Source organism: Saccopteryx leptura, chromosome 3 (genome assembly GCF_036850995.1).
Source record: "Saccopteryx leptura isolate mSacLep1 chromosome 3, mSacLep1_pri_phased_curated, whole genome shotgun sequence".
Taxonomy (NCBI): domain Eukaryota; kingdom Metazoa; phylum Chordata; class Mammalia; order Chiroptera; family Emballonuridae; genus Saccopteryx; species Saccopteryx leptura.
This window is the reverse complement of record NC_089505.1, coordinates 70,133,197-70,151,190: the sequence shown is the minus strand read 5'-3', so window position 1 is coordinate 70,151,190 and position 17,994 is coordinate 70,133,197. Positions and strand designations below refer to the sequence as shown.

Genomic DNA, 17,994 nt, shown 5'->3' with positions numbered 1-17,994 from the left:
ATGGTGCCCCTGCTGCTGCTGCCCCTGCTGTGGGGGGGGTGAGTGGGCCCAGGGAGGGAGGACGGGCAGCTGGGGGAGGGGTGGTGGTTACAACTGAGCCTCTGTGTCCCCGCAGGGTCCCTGCAGGAGCAGCCAGGCTATGAGCTCCGAGTGCAGGGGTTGGTGACGGTGCAGGAGGGTCTGTGTGTCCATGTGCCCTGCTCCTTCTCCCTCCTGTGGAATTGGTGGTATTCCTCTGGCACACTCTACACCTACTGGTACCGGGATGGGGACAACACAGACCATGACGATCCAGTGGCCACAAATAACCCAGAGAAACTTGTGAAGGAAGAGTTTCAGGACCGTTTCCTCCTCGCGGACCCCAAGGCCAACGACTGTTCCCTGAGCATCAGAGATGCCAGGATCAGTGACACAGGAACCTACTTCTTCCGAATGGAGATAGGACATTATGTGAGATATAATTACCAAAAAAAGATGCTGGAATTGCAGGTGACAGGTAGGAGAGGGGGCCAAATAGGACCCAGGGAATTGGGACCCCGTCTAAGAACTGGAACAGGAACACTGGACAGTCTTTGATCCTGGCCTTGGGCCCAGAGAGGGCATGAGAGGCACATGACCCAGGGTTGGCTTGGAATTAAGCCACCAGTCCCTCTTAGGGTCATACACTGGGTCTCCAAATGCAGTGATTCAAGCGTCTCCCTCTGTCTTCCTCAGCCCGGACAGACAAACCCGACATTCACATTCCGGAGCCTCTGGAGGCTGGCCACCCCACACAGCTGATCTGCAGCCTGCCAGGGGCCTGCAAATGGGGAAGCCCTCTCACCTTCTCCTGGGTGGGGGGTGCTCTTGACTCACTGAATCCAAACACCCTCCATTCTTCGGTGCTCACCTTCACCCCGAGGCCCCAGGACCATGGCACCAGCCTTACCTGTCAGGTGAAATGCACAGGATCTTCCATGATCACACAGAGAACCATCTGGCTCAATGTCTTCTGTGAGTGTCTGAGGGATGGCTGGGTCTCTGGTGGTAGTGTGGCTGTTGTGTGTACATGCGTGTGAGTGGTGTGTGTGTGTAGAGGAGGCTGAGCTAGAGGACACTCGTGCATGGATCTGAGTGCAGGTGGGGGATGGGCCAGAGGACAGCAATCCCTTTCTGGTTCCCAACGCACTCCTTGGGTTCAGGGGGACTTCCATCCACGCCTCCCCTCTGAAGCGGGACCATGTCTTTCTGTCCCAGATGCCCCCCGGAACCTCACCATAGGCATCTTCTTTAGAAATGTCACAGGTAAGAGGAACCTCGAATCTCTGGGGCAGAGACCTTCCCCTGGGTCATCCATGGAGCAGAGGAGAAAATTATAGTTTGAATGGTATCTAATAAGGGGTGGGGAAGGATGAAAAATCATCAACCTTTCTCACTTCCTCTGGGTGGGAGCATGCACATTTGTTTTACACCTCTCTCTGTCTCTCTCTCTGCACTTCTCTCCCCAAAGCCATCAAGATTCTGCAAACAACCTCCTCCCTGCCCATCCCCGAGGGCGAGGCTGTGCGGCTGCTCTGTGTAGCTGACAGCAACCCCCCTGCAGAGCTGAGCTGGTTCCGGGGGTCCCGAACCCTGAAGGCAACCCCCATCTCCAGCACCGCGACCCTGGAGCTGCCCCACGTGGGGACTGCGGAAGAAGGGGAGTTCTCCTGCCAGGCTCGGCACCCGCTGGGCTCCCAGCATGTTTCCTTCAGCCTCTCTGTGCAGAGTGAGTTGCAGGACAGGTGGGTGCTGGGGGCAGGCTGTTTGGTCAAGTTTTGGGGCTGTGGACAGGACTGGGTCCTGGGGACAGAACATCAGCCCACTCTGCTCTTCCCCAGGAAGCCCCCCTCCCCACAGCTGTGTGACTGAGGAGCAGCAGGGCTCCTGGTCCCTGGTCCTCACCCTGATCATAGGGGCCCTCATGGGGACCGGCTTTCTCCTCACCTATGGCCTCACCTGACTCTACTACTCCAGGTGAGCAGGTCTGTCTGTCTCTACAAAAAAGTTTCTGATTGGCTCTTAGTTCCAGGTGAGGCTTAGCGGTCCTACCCTGCCTGAGGTTAGCGCTAATATGGCCAGTCTGTGAGCTGAGATCCCTATTGTCTCTGCAGGTGTGGAGGTCCCCAGAGAACAAGGCCGACATCCTGACTGATTCTTCTTTTTGTAAAGGCAGGCCTGATTTGTGGGCAGGAATGCTAGAGTGTCAGTTGTGGGACATTAATGTCACCTTCTTCCTGGAAACTCTGGACTCACCTGTCTCAGTTGTACCATTGGGATTTTAATTTGTGAAAATGTCTGAATAACAAGAAGGAGAGTCAATGTCTTTGAAAGAAGATTGTATTACTTTCATTTCCTGAGAGGAGGCCCCACCGCACCAGGCAGGGCCCCGGGGAAGCAGGGGCCCCTCAGAAATCAGACACAAGTGTGGGGAGCCCAGCCAGAGCCTTTATTGGGGTTTCCATGGGAAATACAAGGAAAGGCAGGGTGAGCATTTAGGATCAGCTGGGATGAATAAATCTGGGGTTCGGGTCTGTGGGGAGGTGTCTGTGTGTCTGGTCCCAGGTCCTGGGAGATTTAGGGCAGGCGGGGTGGCTGGGGACCATGGGCTCAGGGTGGGTTGGTTTGCTTCTGAAAAGCTGTTCCTGGCAGAGGTCTTGGCTGTCTCTGGAAAGATGTTGCTCTGGGCAAAGCTGTCTCTCTTTGGCCTCAAATATGATTAATGTTTTAAGTCTCATAAGATACAGAAAACAGGAAATAAGTAATACCACCCAGTGACGGCCCCTTGTTTCTGCCTGTGCCTCTCCCACTGGACTTGTTCTCTCTCAGGGCTGGTCCCGCCCACCCCCCACCCCTCTGATCCTCCCTCTCTGTCCCTAGTAACAGGATGGGACTGAACTCAGGGACCTTTCCTCTCATTTTTCAGAAATACCAGTTTGACACTTTAGTTTCTTATCCCCCAAATTGTCCTGTCAGTGTGTCTACATCACAACATTTAATTATAAATAAACATTTTTTTTTAAGGAATACAAGATTAAAAGAGACTTTACTCTTTACTGTCTGGGGGAGTGTTCTTGAAGCAAATTATGTTATCTGACATCTGAATCATCTGTTCTTTTATGTTGAAGCTGTTTCATCTTAGGGTTTTTTGTTCACTTGTTGTTGTTTTTGATATCTAATGTAAATTGAGCATAATATGCAAAAACGAGAGTTGAACCAGATGAATGATTATATATGTGCACACTGTGCTTCCACCACCAAACTCGACATGCAGACCCATCTGACCTGCCGGTGATGACCAGGTCCAGCTCCCAGGAAGAAAGGAGGGGCAGAGCTGAGGCTGGACAGAGGAGAGGTGGGCGGGCAGCTCAGGTGGACATGTGTCCAGATGGAGGCAGGTGAGGGGAAACGCACCTCCACCTACGCTCCTGAGGGAGAACCCGGAGCACCAAGGACACGGTGACGGCTGGGGGGAGGGGCGGTCAGATTATTGGTGTGGTGCTCTTGCTGTGCTAATTATGACATCTTTGCATATCCTTGTATCATATAGAGTGCCATATCTCACACGACGAGTCAATTCCAGGGTCTCGAGCGGGAAATAGTACGAAATTGAATGAAAGATAGACAAAGACTTAAAGTTTTATACAGGATGGGTTCGATGGATGCCACAGTTCATTGCCAACAGTCACTACTGTCCAAGCCACAAAAATATGGCCGCCCCCAGAAAACATCTCTCTTTATTTTCGGGGTAATGTGATTCATTAGCAATTCAATGACGTTTCCAAGGCAACTCAAAGACAACCCCCACCATACTAGTCAATCTAACTTTACATCAAGAAGAAACATGCTTCCAGTCTCTTCCAGGGAACATGAGCAGGCAGGATGAGTACTGAAGCTCAGCCCTTTGTTAACTTAATTAGGCAGGTGAGGTGGGGGGTTGGGCCCAACACCTCTGTCCCCAAAATCCAGACTGCAATATACCCTGTTTATTTGTCGGTCCCCAACAATAGAGCTTATCAGATATTTCCACAGATTAATTTTATTTTAAATAATCACATAGGACAATTTATTTTTTTGTTGTATATTCCCATGAATTTAAGAATTAAGAATCTATATGTAGCCTGACCTGTGGTGGCGCAGTGGGATAAAGTGTCGACCTGGAACACTGAGGTTGCCGGTTTGAAACCTTGGGCTTGCCTGGTCAAGGCACATATGGGAGTTGATGCTTCCTGCTCCTCCCCCTTCTCTCTCTTCTCTCTCTCTCTCTCTCTCCCCTCTCTCTAAAAATCAATAAATAAAATATTTTTTTAAAAGAATCTATGTAGATTTGTGTCATCACCAGCACCGAGGTTAGAATACAGGATCATTCCATCTCCCAGACGCCCCCTTGTGCTGTTTCCTGTTAGTTACACTTTCCAGCCAACCTCAGGCTCCACGTTTCTATAACCATTCGCTCCTGAAGCACGTTTGGCTGTTTTCAGAGTTTGATAGTTGTGACTAGTGCTGCTATGTTCCTTTTTGAAAATCCAGTCTGGCCATCTGTCTGCTGTTTGGATTGCTTTTCTTTATACAGATAATGTAATTACTGATATAATTGGATGTGACTCAATTTAATTTTTTTTGTCCTCATTTTGTCCTGTTTCTTTCTTTCTATTTTTTATACTTAAACTCCTTTTGTGCCTGTTTAAAATAAATCCAATGTCTTTTATTTATTCATTCTCCTCTATTTTTGTTTATGTGAGCTTTTCTTTTGTATTTGTCTAGTTATTAAAATATACATTCTTAATATATTGTCTTTCTTCTTCCTTTGGTATTTTTATCTATTCCTACATAATAAAAAGATTTCAACACTTAAAGCACATCCATCTATGCTCTCATTTTGGTATTATTATTGTTTATATTTTTATTTTGCAAGTTCAGTAACTTTTTATTTATTTATTTATTAACTTTTATTTAGAAAATTATATTTAACGGTGACATTGATCAATAAGAGTACACAGGTTTCAGGTGAACATCCCTGTAGCATCTGAACTCTTGACTATGCTGTGTACCCACCACCGAAAGTCCAGTCACTCTCCACTGCCTTACACTTGTCCCTCTGACCCCTCCCTCACAACGCCCTCCCCTGTAACAACTTCACCTTCATCTCTGTCCATGAGTCTCAGTTTTATATCACATCTATGTGTGAAATCATATAGTTCTTAGCTTTTTCTGATTTACTTATTTCACTCAGTATCATGTTCTCAAGGCCCATCCACGTTGTCGTACATGCAATATGTCATCATTTCCTATGACTGAGTAGTATGCCATTGTATATAAGTACCACATGTTCTTTATCCAATCATCTATTGAAGAACACATTGGTTGGTTCCATGTCTTGGCTACTGTGAATAATGTTGCGATGAACATATATATCTTACATCTATAAAGGTGATATACTTCATAGAACATTACAGTTAATTGGATGCAAACAATGGTTTTTTTCCAGATTTATTGAGATATTATTGAGATAAAAGACATGTAAATTTATGGTGCACAGTGTACATATTTGATTTACATATTTATAGTGAAATGCTCAGCACAATAAGGTTAGTTAATACTTTCATCCCCTCACATCATTACCATTGTTATGGTTATAACATTAAAGACACACTCCCTTAGCCTCTCTCAAGTACATAATACAACACTGTTCAGTGCTGTACGTGACACCTTCAGGAATTATTCATCTTGTAGCTGAAAGTTTGTGCCCCTGAGCTCCATCTCCTCATTCCTCATCCCCAGGCCCTGACACCCACCAGTCTACGATTTCTGTGAGTTCAGCTTTTTTAGAGTCACATGTAAATGAGAACATACAGTATTTAAATAATGAATATTTGGAATAATTATACTCACACTTCTGTTTCTTTCATGCAATTCCAGGTTTCCATCACAAAATCATATCCTGCCTGACCTGTGGTGGCGCAGTGGATAAAGCTTCGACCTGGAACGCTGAGGTCGCTGGTTCAAAACCCTGGGCTTGCCTGGTCAAGGCACATATGGGAGTTGATGCTTTCTGCTCCTCCCTTCTCTCTCTCTCTCTCTCTTTCTCTCTCTCTCTCTCCTCTCTAAAATGAATAAATAAATAAAAGTTTAAAAAAAAATCTTTGTTTAAAAAAAAAATCATATCCTTCTATCCAAAAATTAACTCAAAATGTATTAAAGACCTAAACAAAATACCAAATGCTGTAACTAGTTTACAAAACAATATAGATGGACCATGTTCCGTTTTATGGCACAATAATATTCCATTGTATACATACACCATGTTTTCTTCATCCATTCATTCATACATTTACAGACAGGTTGCTCCCACATCTTGGCTAGTGTAAACAACCCTGCAGTGAACATAAAGGTGCCCGTGTTCCTTCAGGTTACTGTTTTCATTTTCTCCAAGTAAATTCTCAGAAGTGGAATTACTGGATGTCAGGAGGGTCTATTTTTAATTTTTGAGGAACTGCCACACAGATTTACATAGTGTTTTCCCGAAATCACATTCCCAGCCACAGTGCAAGAGGGTTCCCCTTTCTGAATGTTCTTGCCAAGACTTATTATTTGTCTTTTCTATCATTCCAGCTTGAGATTTGCTAGACTGCTCAGCGATGTGCACTGTGGGGACACAACCATGGGAGTCCTGCTGTCTTTAGTCCTTTGCTTGCACAAGACAGTCTTCTCTGCAGAATGTGAGGAGTCCGGGGTGGGGGCTGGTGGCTCTGGGGACCTCTCGTTCACCTGCTCCCTGCTGCAGGGGCGGACGAAGGTTTTCTAGAAACTGATGTTTATACAAGTGTTGAGATGACTGATTCAAAAACATACAAAATGTGGTACATCAAGGCACAAAAGCTGGAATGCTGAGAGTCAAAATATAAGACAATTCAGAGAAATGACAGACTATGTTACTGGCCATGTGGCACACAAGTCTGACACCTGCCCAGCACATGGTCCACGGTGCTGACTGATGCTCTCTGATGGCCTCTTTATAGAGAATAATTCTGTCATACAGTAATACATGTTAGTATTCTATTAATAACTATTGCTACTTGTTACTATAATATAATAATGATATAATATAAAGAAAGAACACTCAATATTTCCTACTTCACATTTGATTGACATTTCTTTTTCTCCTGTATAGTTTTGTAACAGTGGATTCCATCTGATCTTTTTCATCTGATCTTTGCTTAACTCATCTTGGCTTGTAAAACAATAACTGGCCCACCCGGCCCCTAGATGTTTGCCCAGGCTCCTTGAAGAAGCCGCAGGCATCCGGTGTTTGATTAGGGGCTTATCGGAAAGGCAAGGCCGCAAGCATCTGAGGCAATCAATTGTTGCACTCGCCGGGTAAAATAGACACTGGAGACGTTTAGAGAGTTTAAACAAAGTTTTATGGCAAAGAAAAAGCAAAACCTGCGCAGGGGTGAGCTCAGGTGGCAGTCACCAGAGTCACACCGAGCGCCTGCAATTTAGGGGTTTTTATAGCGTAGCAAGCAAGCGGTTCATACAGAAGCGAATTTTGCGTTTAGCACTTGGCTCCCCCAAATTAAATTTTAGTCAGACATGCCTTAGTAACCAGTCATACAGTTGAAAGCCCCCAGCTGGAAAAGTCCGTATCTATCCTCCAGGATTGGGTTACACTAATTATCCTGGGAGTTTTACGACTTTCCTATCTCAAGGACTCATCTATTCCTAGCCATCCTGGGAGTCTAACAACTTCCATCTGTTCCTAGTCATCCTGGGAGTCTAACACCTTCCTTACCTCAAGGACTCATCTGTCCCGGGAATAGGTTATGTCACATCAATCACCCTGAGAACTGTTACAACTCCCCTCCCTGAAAGTAAGCAGATGTTTGCCCATCAATTACCCTGAGAACTGTTACAACTCCTCTCCCTGAAAATAAGTATAAAACTTGCTTACTGGAGTGGCTCGGGGCTCTTGGCCATTTCCTTGCCTTGGGCCCGCTCGCGAGTATAATAAACTTTTCTTTGTTTTACCCTGAGTCTAGAATTCTGTTGGTGCGTCCTCGGTCAACATTTGGAGGTCCCACTGAGATTCAGTATCTTCATAGACCACGGGACGCCTGACGTCTGGTGAGTGAAACTGGCGGTGGCTGTCAGGCAGGGACGTGAGTCCCTCCTGGCTGCGACCGACAGACGTGTCAGGGGGTCGCAGGCCACGACTCTGGGGGACGCCCTGGAGTGTGAGGACGACCAAGGACGCTTGGAAGTCCATCTGCTGTCTCAGACAGAATCTGTAAATTTGTTGCCAGTTTCCAATCGAGCTCGTAGGTCCGGACTGTTAGATTTATTTTTAGTTTTATTTTGCCGTTCGCGGCGCAGCCGGCTTTGTCTGTTTTTGTCAGTGTCTTATTTGTTGCCTTCTTTCTGTCTTTTTATCTCTTTGAAATTAAAATGAGACAAGGAGCTTCCACCCCACTGTCCCTGACTCTGTCTCATTGGTCTGAGGTTAATGCCCGAGCTCATAATCTGTCTCTTCTTGTTAAGAAGCGCAAGTGGCAAACTTTCTGTACCTCCGAGTGGCCCACCTTAGGAGTAGGTTGGCCGACCACTGGAACCTTCCACAAAGACACCATAAAGGCGGTTAAAGCAGTCGTCTTCAGTCCAGGACCTCATGGCCGTCCGGATCAGCAGCCTTATATTTGGGTTTGGGAGGACCTGGCCGACGACCCTCCTCATGGGTCCGACCTTTCTTTCCTCCCCCTACACCCTCCCTTCCAATAACCCTCTCTACCACTCCGGGCCCTCCCAGACCTGCTCTAACTCATCCAGACATCTGCTCTATGCTTCCACTCAAACCTTCGGAGCCAACGACGCCTACTTCATCCCTGTATCCTCCCCTTCCCTCCTCTGTTCTCCCTGAATCTCAAACTGACCTTATTCTTTTTGATTCGGGACTCCCGCCTCCCTATCCCAGGGATGTCCCTGCCGGTGCTGCTGGTTCCCAGCTTGGGGCCCCACATCAGAACGAACGGGGACCATCAGTGGAGGGTCCAGCCCAAGGTACCCGGAGCCGGAGAGCACAAACCCCGGATGACGTGGCCGTCACCCTGCCCCTTCGGCCTTTCGGACCCCCTGTCCCTGACGGTCAAGGGGGAAACATGCTGGCACTTCAGTATTGGCCCTTCTCCTCCTCAGACCTATACAACTGGAAAAACAATAATCTGCCTTTTTCAGAGGACCCTGTCAAACTTACTGACCTTCTCGAGTCTCTTATGTTTTCCCATCAGCCCACTTGGGATGACTGCCAGCAGCTCTTAGGTATCCTCTTCACCTCAGAACAAAGAGACTGAATTCTCCTCGAGGCCAGGAAATTGGTTCCTGGACCTGATGGTCGTTCTACTCAACTCCCCAACCTTATAGATGAGGCTTTTCCCCTGAGGCGGCCTGACTGGGACCCTAATACGCCTGAAGGTAGGCGGCGACTCTTACTCTATCGCCAGACTCTGATGATGGGTCTCCGAGCGGCGGCGAGACGCCCCACTAATTTGGCTAAGGTAAGAGAAGTAATTCAAGGGCCAGAGGAATCCCCATCCAGATTCCTAGAGAGACTAATAGAAGCCTATAGGAGGCACACCCCTTTCGACCCTGAGTCTGAAGAACAGAGAGGGGCACTGGCTATGGCTTTTATAGGACAGTCGGCTATTGATATTCGGAGGAAACTCCAGAGGATGGATGGGTTACAGGACATGGCTCTGAGAGATTTAGTCAAGGAAGCTAATAAGGTATACTATAAAAAAGAGACAGCAGAGGAAAAGGAGCAAAGATTAGAAAAAGAACGTGAGGAGCAGGAAAATAAGCGAGATAAATGGAGAAATAAAGAGTTAACAAAGATTTTGGCTACCGTAGTAGGGAAACAAGATAGAAGAGGAAAGCATAGTACCTCGGGCCCAAACCAAAAACCAAAATTAGGACCTAACCAGTGTGCCTACTGTAAAGAAGAAGGACACTGGGTCAGGGATTGCCCTAAGAAGAACAAAAAGAAGACTGAGGAAATCCTTGCCCTAGGAGATTAGGGGCGTCGGAGTTCGGACCCCCTCCCCGAACTCAGGATAACATTCAATGTGGAGGGGACACCAATCGACTTTGAGGTGGATACAGGAGCGGTTTACTCTGCCTTGCAGAACCCGCTGGGCCCCCTCTCAAACAAAAAATCCCTGGTTCAGGGGGCAAATGGATGCCAGCATAGGTCATGGACAACTAAAAGGACAATGGACCTGGGGAGGGGAAAAGTACAGCACTCCTTTCTGGTCATACCAGAATGCCCTGCCCCGCTGCTGGGGAGGGATTTGCTTACCAAGTTGGGGGCGAGTATTGATTTCAAACCTCAGGGACCAGAAGTAAGATTCAGTAACCCTCTTGTCAGTCAGCCTATTGTTACCATGCTGACCTTGTCTGCTGAAGATGAGTATAAACTGTATGAGACCCCTGCCCCCGGACCCCATTCAACAGAAGACAGGTGGCTTCAGAGCTTCCCAGAGGCCTGGGCAGAAACGGCAGGGCCAGGATTAGCAGTACAAAGGCCTCCGGTGGTAGTATACCTAAAGCCCTCCGCCACCCCCGTAAGGGTCAAACAATACTACATGAGTAAAGAGGCCCGAGAAGGCATTAGGCCTCACCTCAAGAGGCTACTAGGACAGGGGATCCTGAGGCCTTGTCAATCAGAATGGAACACCCCCCTGCTACCAGTAAAGAAACCAGGGACAGGGGACTATAGACCAGTCCAGGATTTGAGAGAGGTTAACAGTCGAGTAATGGACATACATCCAATGGTCCCAAACCCTTACAACCTCCTCAGTACCCTCAGTCCTGACAGGAAGTGGTATGCAGTACTGGACCTGAAAGATGCCTTCTTCTGCTTGCGCCTGCATGAGGACAGCCAACCCCTGTTTTTCTTTCGAATGGACGGACCCTGAGAATGGACTCAGTGGACAGCTCACCTGGACTCGGCTACCCTAGGGCTTCAAGAACTCTCCCACCATCTTTGACGAAGCGCTGCACCAGGATTTGAGTGCTTACCGAGCCTCCACCCCTGAGGTAACTCTGTTGCAGTATGTTGATGATCTATTACTTGCAGCCGCCACCAGAGAGCAGTGCAAACAAGGAACTGAAAAACTGCTTGTCGAACTGGCCAAACTGGGATATCGGGCATCCGCCAAAAAGGCCCAGATCTGCCAACCCGAAGTCACCTTCCTGGGCTACTCTCTCCGAAATGGTAAGAGATGGCTAACTGAGGCCAGGAAAAAGACTGTTACTCAAATCCCGCCTCCGAAAAATCGGAAGGGCCTCAGGGAATTCTTAGGCACAGCAGGTTTTTGCAGACTATGGATACCTGGCTTTGCTGCACTAGCCGCCCCTCTGTACCCCTTGTTAAAGGATGGAACTGAGTATACCTGGGGAGATGAACAGCAAAAGGCCTTTGACCAAATCAAGAGGGCACTGTTGTCTGCCCCGGCCTTGGCACTCCCCAACATAGAGAAGCCTTTCACTCTCTATGTAGACGAGAAGGAAGGGATAGCTAAAGGAGTATTGACTCAGTCTCTGGGACCCTGGAAACGGCCAGTAGCCTATCTCTCTAAGAGGTTAGATGCAGTCGCAAAAGGGTGGCCGGGGTGCCTACGGGTGATTGCCGCTGTGGCCCTCCTAGTCAAAGACGCTGACAAACTGACTCTGGGCCAGAAATTGACTATTGTCGCCCCCCATGCCCTGGAAAGCATAATAAGACAACCTCCAGACCGCTGGTTAACTAATGCCCGTATTACTCATTACCAAAGCCTCCTGTTAGATAAAGACAGGATTACCTTTGGCTCTCCAACTGTTTTGAACCCAGCCACCCTGCTACCCAGGAAAGAGGGGGGAACTGTCCACCATCAGTGCAGGGATATCCTAGCCGAGGAAGCTGGGATCCGGAAAGACTTGCGGGACACACCATTGCAACAATCTGACTTGATTTGGTATACTGATGGAAGCAGTTTTCTGTATGAAGGAGAACGCCGAGCTGGGGCTGCGATGGTAGACAAGGAAAAAGTAATCTGGTCAGAGAGACTTGCCCCAGGAACCTCAGCTCAAAAGGCAGAACTAATAGCTCTAATAAAGGCCTTGGAACTAGCTAGTGGTAAACGGGCCACCGTCTACACAGACAGCAGGTACGCATTTGCTACTGCACATGTGCATGGGGCAATTTACAAAGAAAGGGGCCTGCTTACATCAGCAGGTAAAGACATTAAACACAAACAAGAAATCCTAGCCCTCTTAGATGCTATCATGCTCCCACAGGAGCTAGCCATTGTCCATTGCCCTGGGCACCAGAAAGGGCAAGACCCAGTAGCCAAAGGCAACAGGAAGGCAGATGAAGAGGCTCGAGCAGTAGCCATGAGGACTGCCTCCAACATCCTCACTATAGAAGCAGAGCCATCCCCCACCCTGACCCACTTAGAGGAACCTGAGGATGTTCGGAAGTTCCTCCAGATGGCCCACCATCTTACCCACCTTGAGACTGACAAATTGGTACAACTGCTTCAAGATGATAAAACATTGACCACTCCCGAGAAGAGGCAAATAGCAAAGGAAATAGTCAAAGCTTGTAAGGCCTGCCAAATGGTGAATGCCTACCCAACAAAAGGAACCAGTGGAACCCATCTCCGAGGCACCAGACCAGGCCAATATTGGGAAGTAGACTTCACTGAGGTAAAACCTGCCAAGTATGGACTAAGGTATCTCTTAGTTTTTGTAGACACCTTTTCAGGATGGGTAGAAGCCTTCCCTACCAAACATGAGACAGCGGCGGTGGTAATTAAGAAAATTATGGAAGAAATCTTTCCTAAATTTGGCCTTCCAAAGGTAATAGGGTCTGATAACGGACCGGCGTTTGTGGCCCAGGTAAGCCAGGGGGTAGCCAAAATTTTGGGGATTGATTGGAAACTACATTGTGCTTATAGACCCCAAAGTTCAGGACAAGTAGAGAGAATGAATAGAACAATTAAAGAGACCTTAACTAAATTAGTCATAGAGACTGGCCATAGAGATTGGGTAATGCTCCTACCATATGCTCTTTTCCGGGCTCGGAATACCCCTTCCGCTAAAACTAACCTAACCCCCTTTGAAATACTTTTTGGAACCCCTCCGCCTATTCGGGATTTATCCCCCTCTGACTTAAATATCCCAAATACCCCTTTGTCCATTAGGTTACAGGCCCTGGCCAGAGTACAACATTGTCAACAGTTGTCTGACCTTTACCAGCCGGCAGGAGACGGGACCCCACATCACTACCAAGTCGGGGACTTCGTCTACGTCCGGAGACACCAACACTGGACCCTCAAACCCCGCTGGAAAGGACCCTACCAGGTCCTCCTCATCACACGCACTGCTGTAAAGGTCGATGGCATCGCTGCTTGGATCCATATTTCACACCTCAAGCCTGCTCCTGCTCCTGATGACCAGTGGACAGTGGAGAAAACAGATAATCGCCTCAAGCTGCGTGTCCGCCGCCACAACAAATCCCCACCAACCGACCCGGCAGACATGGCAGGTGATATCGGGGCCCACTAATATAGTATGGGAAGTGACTTCCAATGACCATCCCCCCTGGACTTGGTGGCCGTCCCTGTATCCAGACCTTTGTCAACTCGCAGCGGGGTTAAAAACTTGGGATATTCCTACTGTTGACCCAAGTGACCCACCTCCCTGCAAATCTGGCCAATGCCCGTGTTGGGGAAATGGACCTACAGGATGGGGGTTTGGGTGTGCGGATCCGAAGCTAAGGGCAGCCACTAGAAGGACCGATTTCTATGTTTGTCCTCGTGATGGTCGGAATCGGAATGTTGCTTGGGACTGTGGGGGTTTAGGGGACTTCTATTGTAAGGCATGGGGATGTGAAACTACTGGAACAACTTATTGGAGACCCACCTCCTCCTGGGATGTTATTACTGTAACTCGAGCCACCTGGGGAAATACCCCAGGGTTGAGTAAGTCCTCCTCTTGCCTGGGGGATGGGAATCCTACAAATTGGGGATATAACCATGCCAAGGCCACTCAGACAGTCATGTGGTCTGGAAAGGGACCATGTACCAATTTCACCTGTAACCCACTGAATATTACATTTACCCACCATGGACGAAGACAGGATAATACGTGGCTAAAAGGCAGGCAGTGGGGTTTAAGAATGTATGTGTCAGGATTTGATGCTGGATTAACGTTTAAAATTAAACTCCAGATAGGCACCGCTGGAGGCAGCCCATTAGGACCTAACAAAGTACTGGCTGACCAAAGGGCCCCAAGGCCTAGCAAGCCCCTTTCAGCCCCGGTGCAAGCTACTCCATCCCCGAGAGATACAGCCAGCAGCCCAGCCAGTGCCAGTAGTACACCCCTGTCACAAACCCCATCAGGTTCAACCACGGGGCAGCGATTATTAGATCTAATAAAAGGAGGTTTTGAAGCTTTAAATAGCACCCATCCCAACCTTACTGACTCCTGCTGGATATGCTTGCAGGCAGGGCCTCCCTATTACGAAGGGGTCGCAGTCAATGGGAGCTACTATGAGAACAAAAGCCCTTCCCAGTGTAATTGGGGCAGGTGTCACATGCTTACCCTCCCAGAAGTGACTGGACAGGGGATATGCCTGGGGACCCCGTCTGCCTCAGACAAGTCTCGATGCCTGCAGACTATTTCAATTTCTCCTAACAGTTCCTATTTGATCCCTGAGAAAGGAACTCGGTGGGCATGCAGAACGGGCCTGACTCCCTGTGTGTCCACTCAGGCCTTTAACAACTCTCAAGATTTTTGTGTAATGGTTAGGGTTTTCCCCCGCCTTATATATCATGGAAGTGAGGACTTTGAAGAGACGGTTGAGGGGCGGACCAGGTATAGAAGAGAGCCTGTCACACTCACCCTAGCAGTACTGCTGGGAGCCGGGGTATTGGCAGGAGTGGGAACAGGAGCTGCTGCCCTAGTTGAAGGACCCAGACAAATGGCCTCGCTAGAGTCTGCTATTACCCAGGATTTAAGGGCCGTAGAGCAGTCAATAGAAGCTTTAGAAAAGTCACTGACCTCCCTCTCTGAGGTCGTGTTGCAAAACCGACGAGGCCAGACTTGTTATTTTTAAAAGAAGGTGGTTTATGTGCTGCTTTAAAAGAAGAATGCTGTTTCTATGCCGACCACTCTGGAATAGTTAGGGACTCTATGAATAAGCTGAAAGAAAGGCTAAAGGCTAGAGAAAAAAAGACTACAGGATCAGCAGGGATGGTTTGAAGGCTGGTATGCCAAATCACCCTGGTTGACTACCCTCATCTCCACCTTAGCCGGACCCCTTAAAGTGTTATTACTAGTTGTCACCATTGGACCGTGTGTCCTGAATAGACTCACCGCCTTCCTGCAGGGGCAAATAGGAGCAGTAAAACTTATGATTATGAGACAACATTATGAGAAATTAGAACAGAACTCAGATCTCTAGGATTAGAGATATGCAACAAAGAAAGGGGGGAATGCAACAGTGGATTCCGTCTGATCTTTGCTTAACTCATCTTGGCTTGTAAAACAATAACTGGCCCACCTGGCCCCTAGATGTTTGCCCAGGCTCCTTGAAGAAGCCGCAGGCATCCGGTGTTTGATTAGGGGCTTATTGGAAAGGCAAGGCCGCAAGCATCTGAGGCAATCAATTGTTGCACTCGCCGGGTAAAATAGACACTGGAGACATTTGGAGAGTTTAAACAAAGTTTTATGGCAAAGAAAAAGCAAAACCTGCGCAGGGGTGAGCTCAGGTGGCAGTCACCAGAGTCACACCGAGCGCCTGCAATTTAGGGGTTTTTATAGCGTAGCAAGCAAGCGGTTCATACAGAAGCGAATTTTGCGTTTAGCACTTGGCTCCCCCAAATTAAATTTTAGTCAGACATGCCTTAGTAACCAGTCATACAGTTGAAAGCCCCCAGCTGGAAAAGTCCGTATCTATCCTCCAGGATTGGGTTACACTAATTATCCTGGGAGTTTTACGACTTTCCTATCTCAAGGACTCATCTATTCCTAGCCATCCTGGGAGTCTAACAACTTCCATCTGTTCCTAGTCATCCTGGGAGTCTAACACCTTCCTTACCTCAAGGACTCATCTGTCCCGGGAATAGGTTATGTCACATCAATCACCCTGAGAACTGTTACAACTCCCCTCCCTGAAATTAAGCAGATGTTTGCCCATCAATTACCCTGAGAACTGTTACAACTCCTCTCCCTGAAATTAAGTATAAAACTTGCTTACTGGAGTGGCTCGGGGCTCTTGGCCATTTCCTTGCCTTGGGCCCGCTCGCGAGTATAATAAACTTTTCTTTGTTTTACCCTGAGTCTAGAATTCTGTTGGTGCGTCCTCCGTCAAAGTTCCTTTAATTCACACAGCCTGTTACTGGGAGGTCTGAACTGTTTCACACCTTTGTCAAATTTGGGAAAATATTTCTTAAGTTTCCTTCTTTCATAAAAGAGCAGCAGGATTGCAGGTGATTCCCACACATCACTGGAGCCTTTGCAGGAGCTTCGCAAAGGGACTGAGCACGTGAGGGTCCTGAAGATGGTTTTCTGAAACTTCACAGTGGTAAGTTTGCTGCTGTGCTGAGGTGCTGAGGTCCAGCTTTTGAGGTCCCCACTCATTGGCGCAAGATCACACTCCACACATCTCATTTAGAGGGGGCCTGTGTGCCTTCACTGTCCAACACACCCTCAGACCCAGGAGGACAAACATTGTGCATCCCATGTCCGCCAAAACCCCAAGACTAAAGGGCTTTAACACTCATCTTTACCCCCGGTTCTACCCTCCACTGGAGGTGGGTATAAATGCCTTTCTTTTTTGCCAGAATTTCCATGGTCTAAAGAAATTTAAACATTACCATTTGCCTTGCCTGTTGTTGAATGCACAGTGGATAGAGAGCCAATCTGGAGTACTGAGGTCACCGGTTCAAACCCGGGACTTACCGGTCAAGGCACATATAAGAAGTAACCAATGAACACCTAGACTGAAGCAACTACTTCTCATCCCCACTTTCTTTTGTGAAGTCAATTAATAACATCTTTTTTAAAAATTAATGTTTTCCAGAACTTTAAGTAGTATCTATTGGAGGGTGGGTCCCCCTGTGTCACCAGAACCAGCTTTGTGTATGATGACCTTTGAGTAAACTTCTTCTTGACTTAAACATCATCAGTAAGGCGAGCTGTTTCGGATTCACATCTTGATGATCCTCTCATCCTCTGGTGCCGCGACCCATGCGGCAAATCTATTTCAGGGTCTCAAGCGGGAAATGGTACAAAATTGAATGAAAATTAGAGACTTAAAGATACATACAGGAAGGATTTGGGAGGATGCCACAGCTCATTGTCAACAGTCAGTACTGTTCGAGCTGCAAAAACATAGCTACCCCCTAGAAAGACATCTGTCTTTATTCTGGGTAAGGTGGGCCATTAGCAATTTAATGACGTTTCCAAGGCAACTCAAAGACAACCCCCACCATACTAGACAATCTAACTTTACACCAAGAAGAAACATGCTTCCAGTCTCTTCAGGGGAACTTGGGTGGGCAGGTCAAGTACTGAAGCACAGCTCTTTGTTAACTTAATCAGGCAGGTGAGGTGGAGGGGTTGGGCAGACTGCCAGCCCACAGCCAGCTCCCAGCACCCCTGTCCCCAAAATCCAGACTGCAAAATACCCTGTTTATTTTTCAGTCACAAAAGTGCTGGCGCCTTGATATATCCACCTTCAGGGTCGGGTGGGGAGGGGAGAAGGATGATTTCTAGTTCCCACTGCACCCTCCCATCGCCTGCCTGTGGAGCCCAAGTTCCCCTTCCAGACCTGACTGCAGCCCTGTCACCCCGGGTTCCTGTTGGGGCATCCTCGGCCCCTCCCCACAGCTCAGCATTTCCCTCCCTGTCACAAAGGCCTGGACCCACTGGGCCCTG

The 17,994-nt window shown here is 48.0% G+C and overlaps 2 protein-coding genes across 2 annotated transcripts; both read left to right on the top strand.

Annotated features, from left to right (window-relative positions):
• Positions 1-1,981, top strand: LOC136399277 (sialic acid-binding Ig-like lectin 14). Its single transcript, XM_066374331.1, has 6 exons — positions 1-38; positions 99-496; positions 715-993; positions 1,237-1,284; positions 1,490-1,747; positions 1,860-1,981. The coding sequence occupies exons 1-6, from the start codon at positions 1-3 to the stop codon at positions 1,979-1,981; spliced, it is 1,143 nt and encodes a 380-aa protein (XP_066230428.1).
• Positions 1,982-8,683: 6,702 nt separating this feature from the next.
• On the top strand, positions 8,684-13,617 carry LOC136398204 (uncharacterized). The gene is given in 3 exon segments (XM_066372578.1): positions 8,684-8,899; positions 9,018-10,958; positions 10,960-13,617. Coding segments are annotated over 3 exon segments (4,815 nt in total).
• Positions 13,618-17,994: the final 4,377 nt, after the last annotated feature.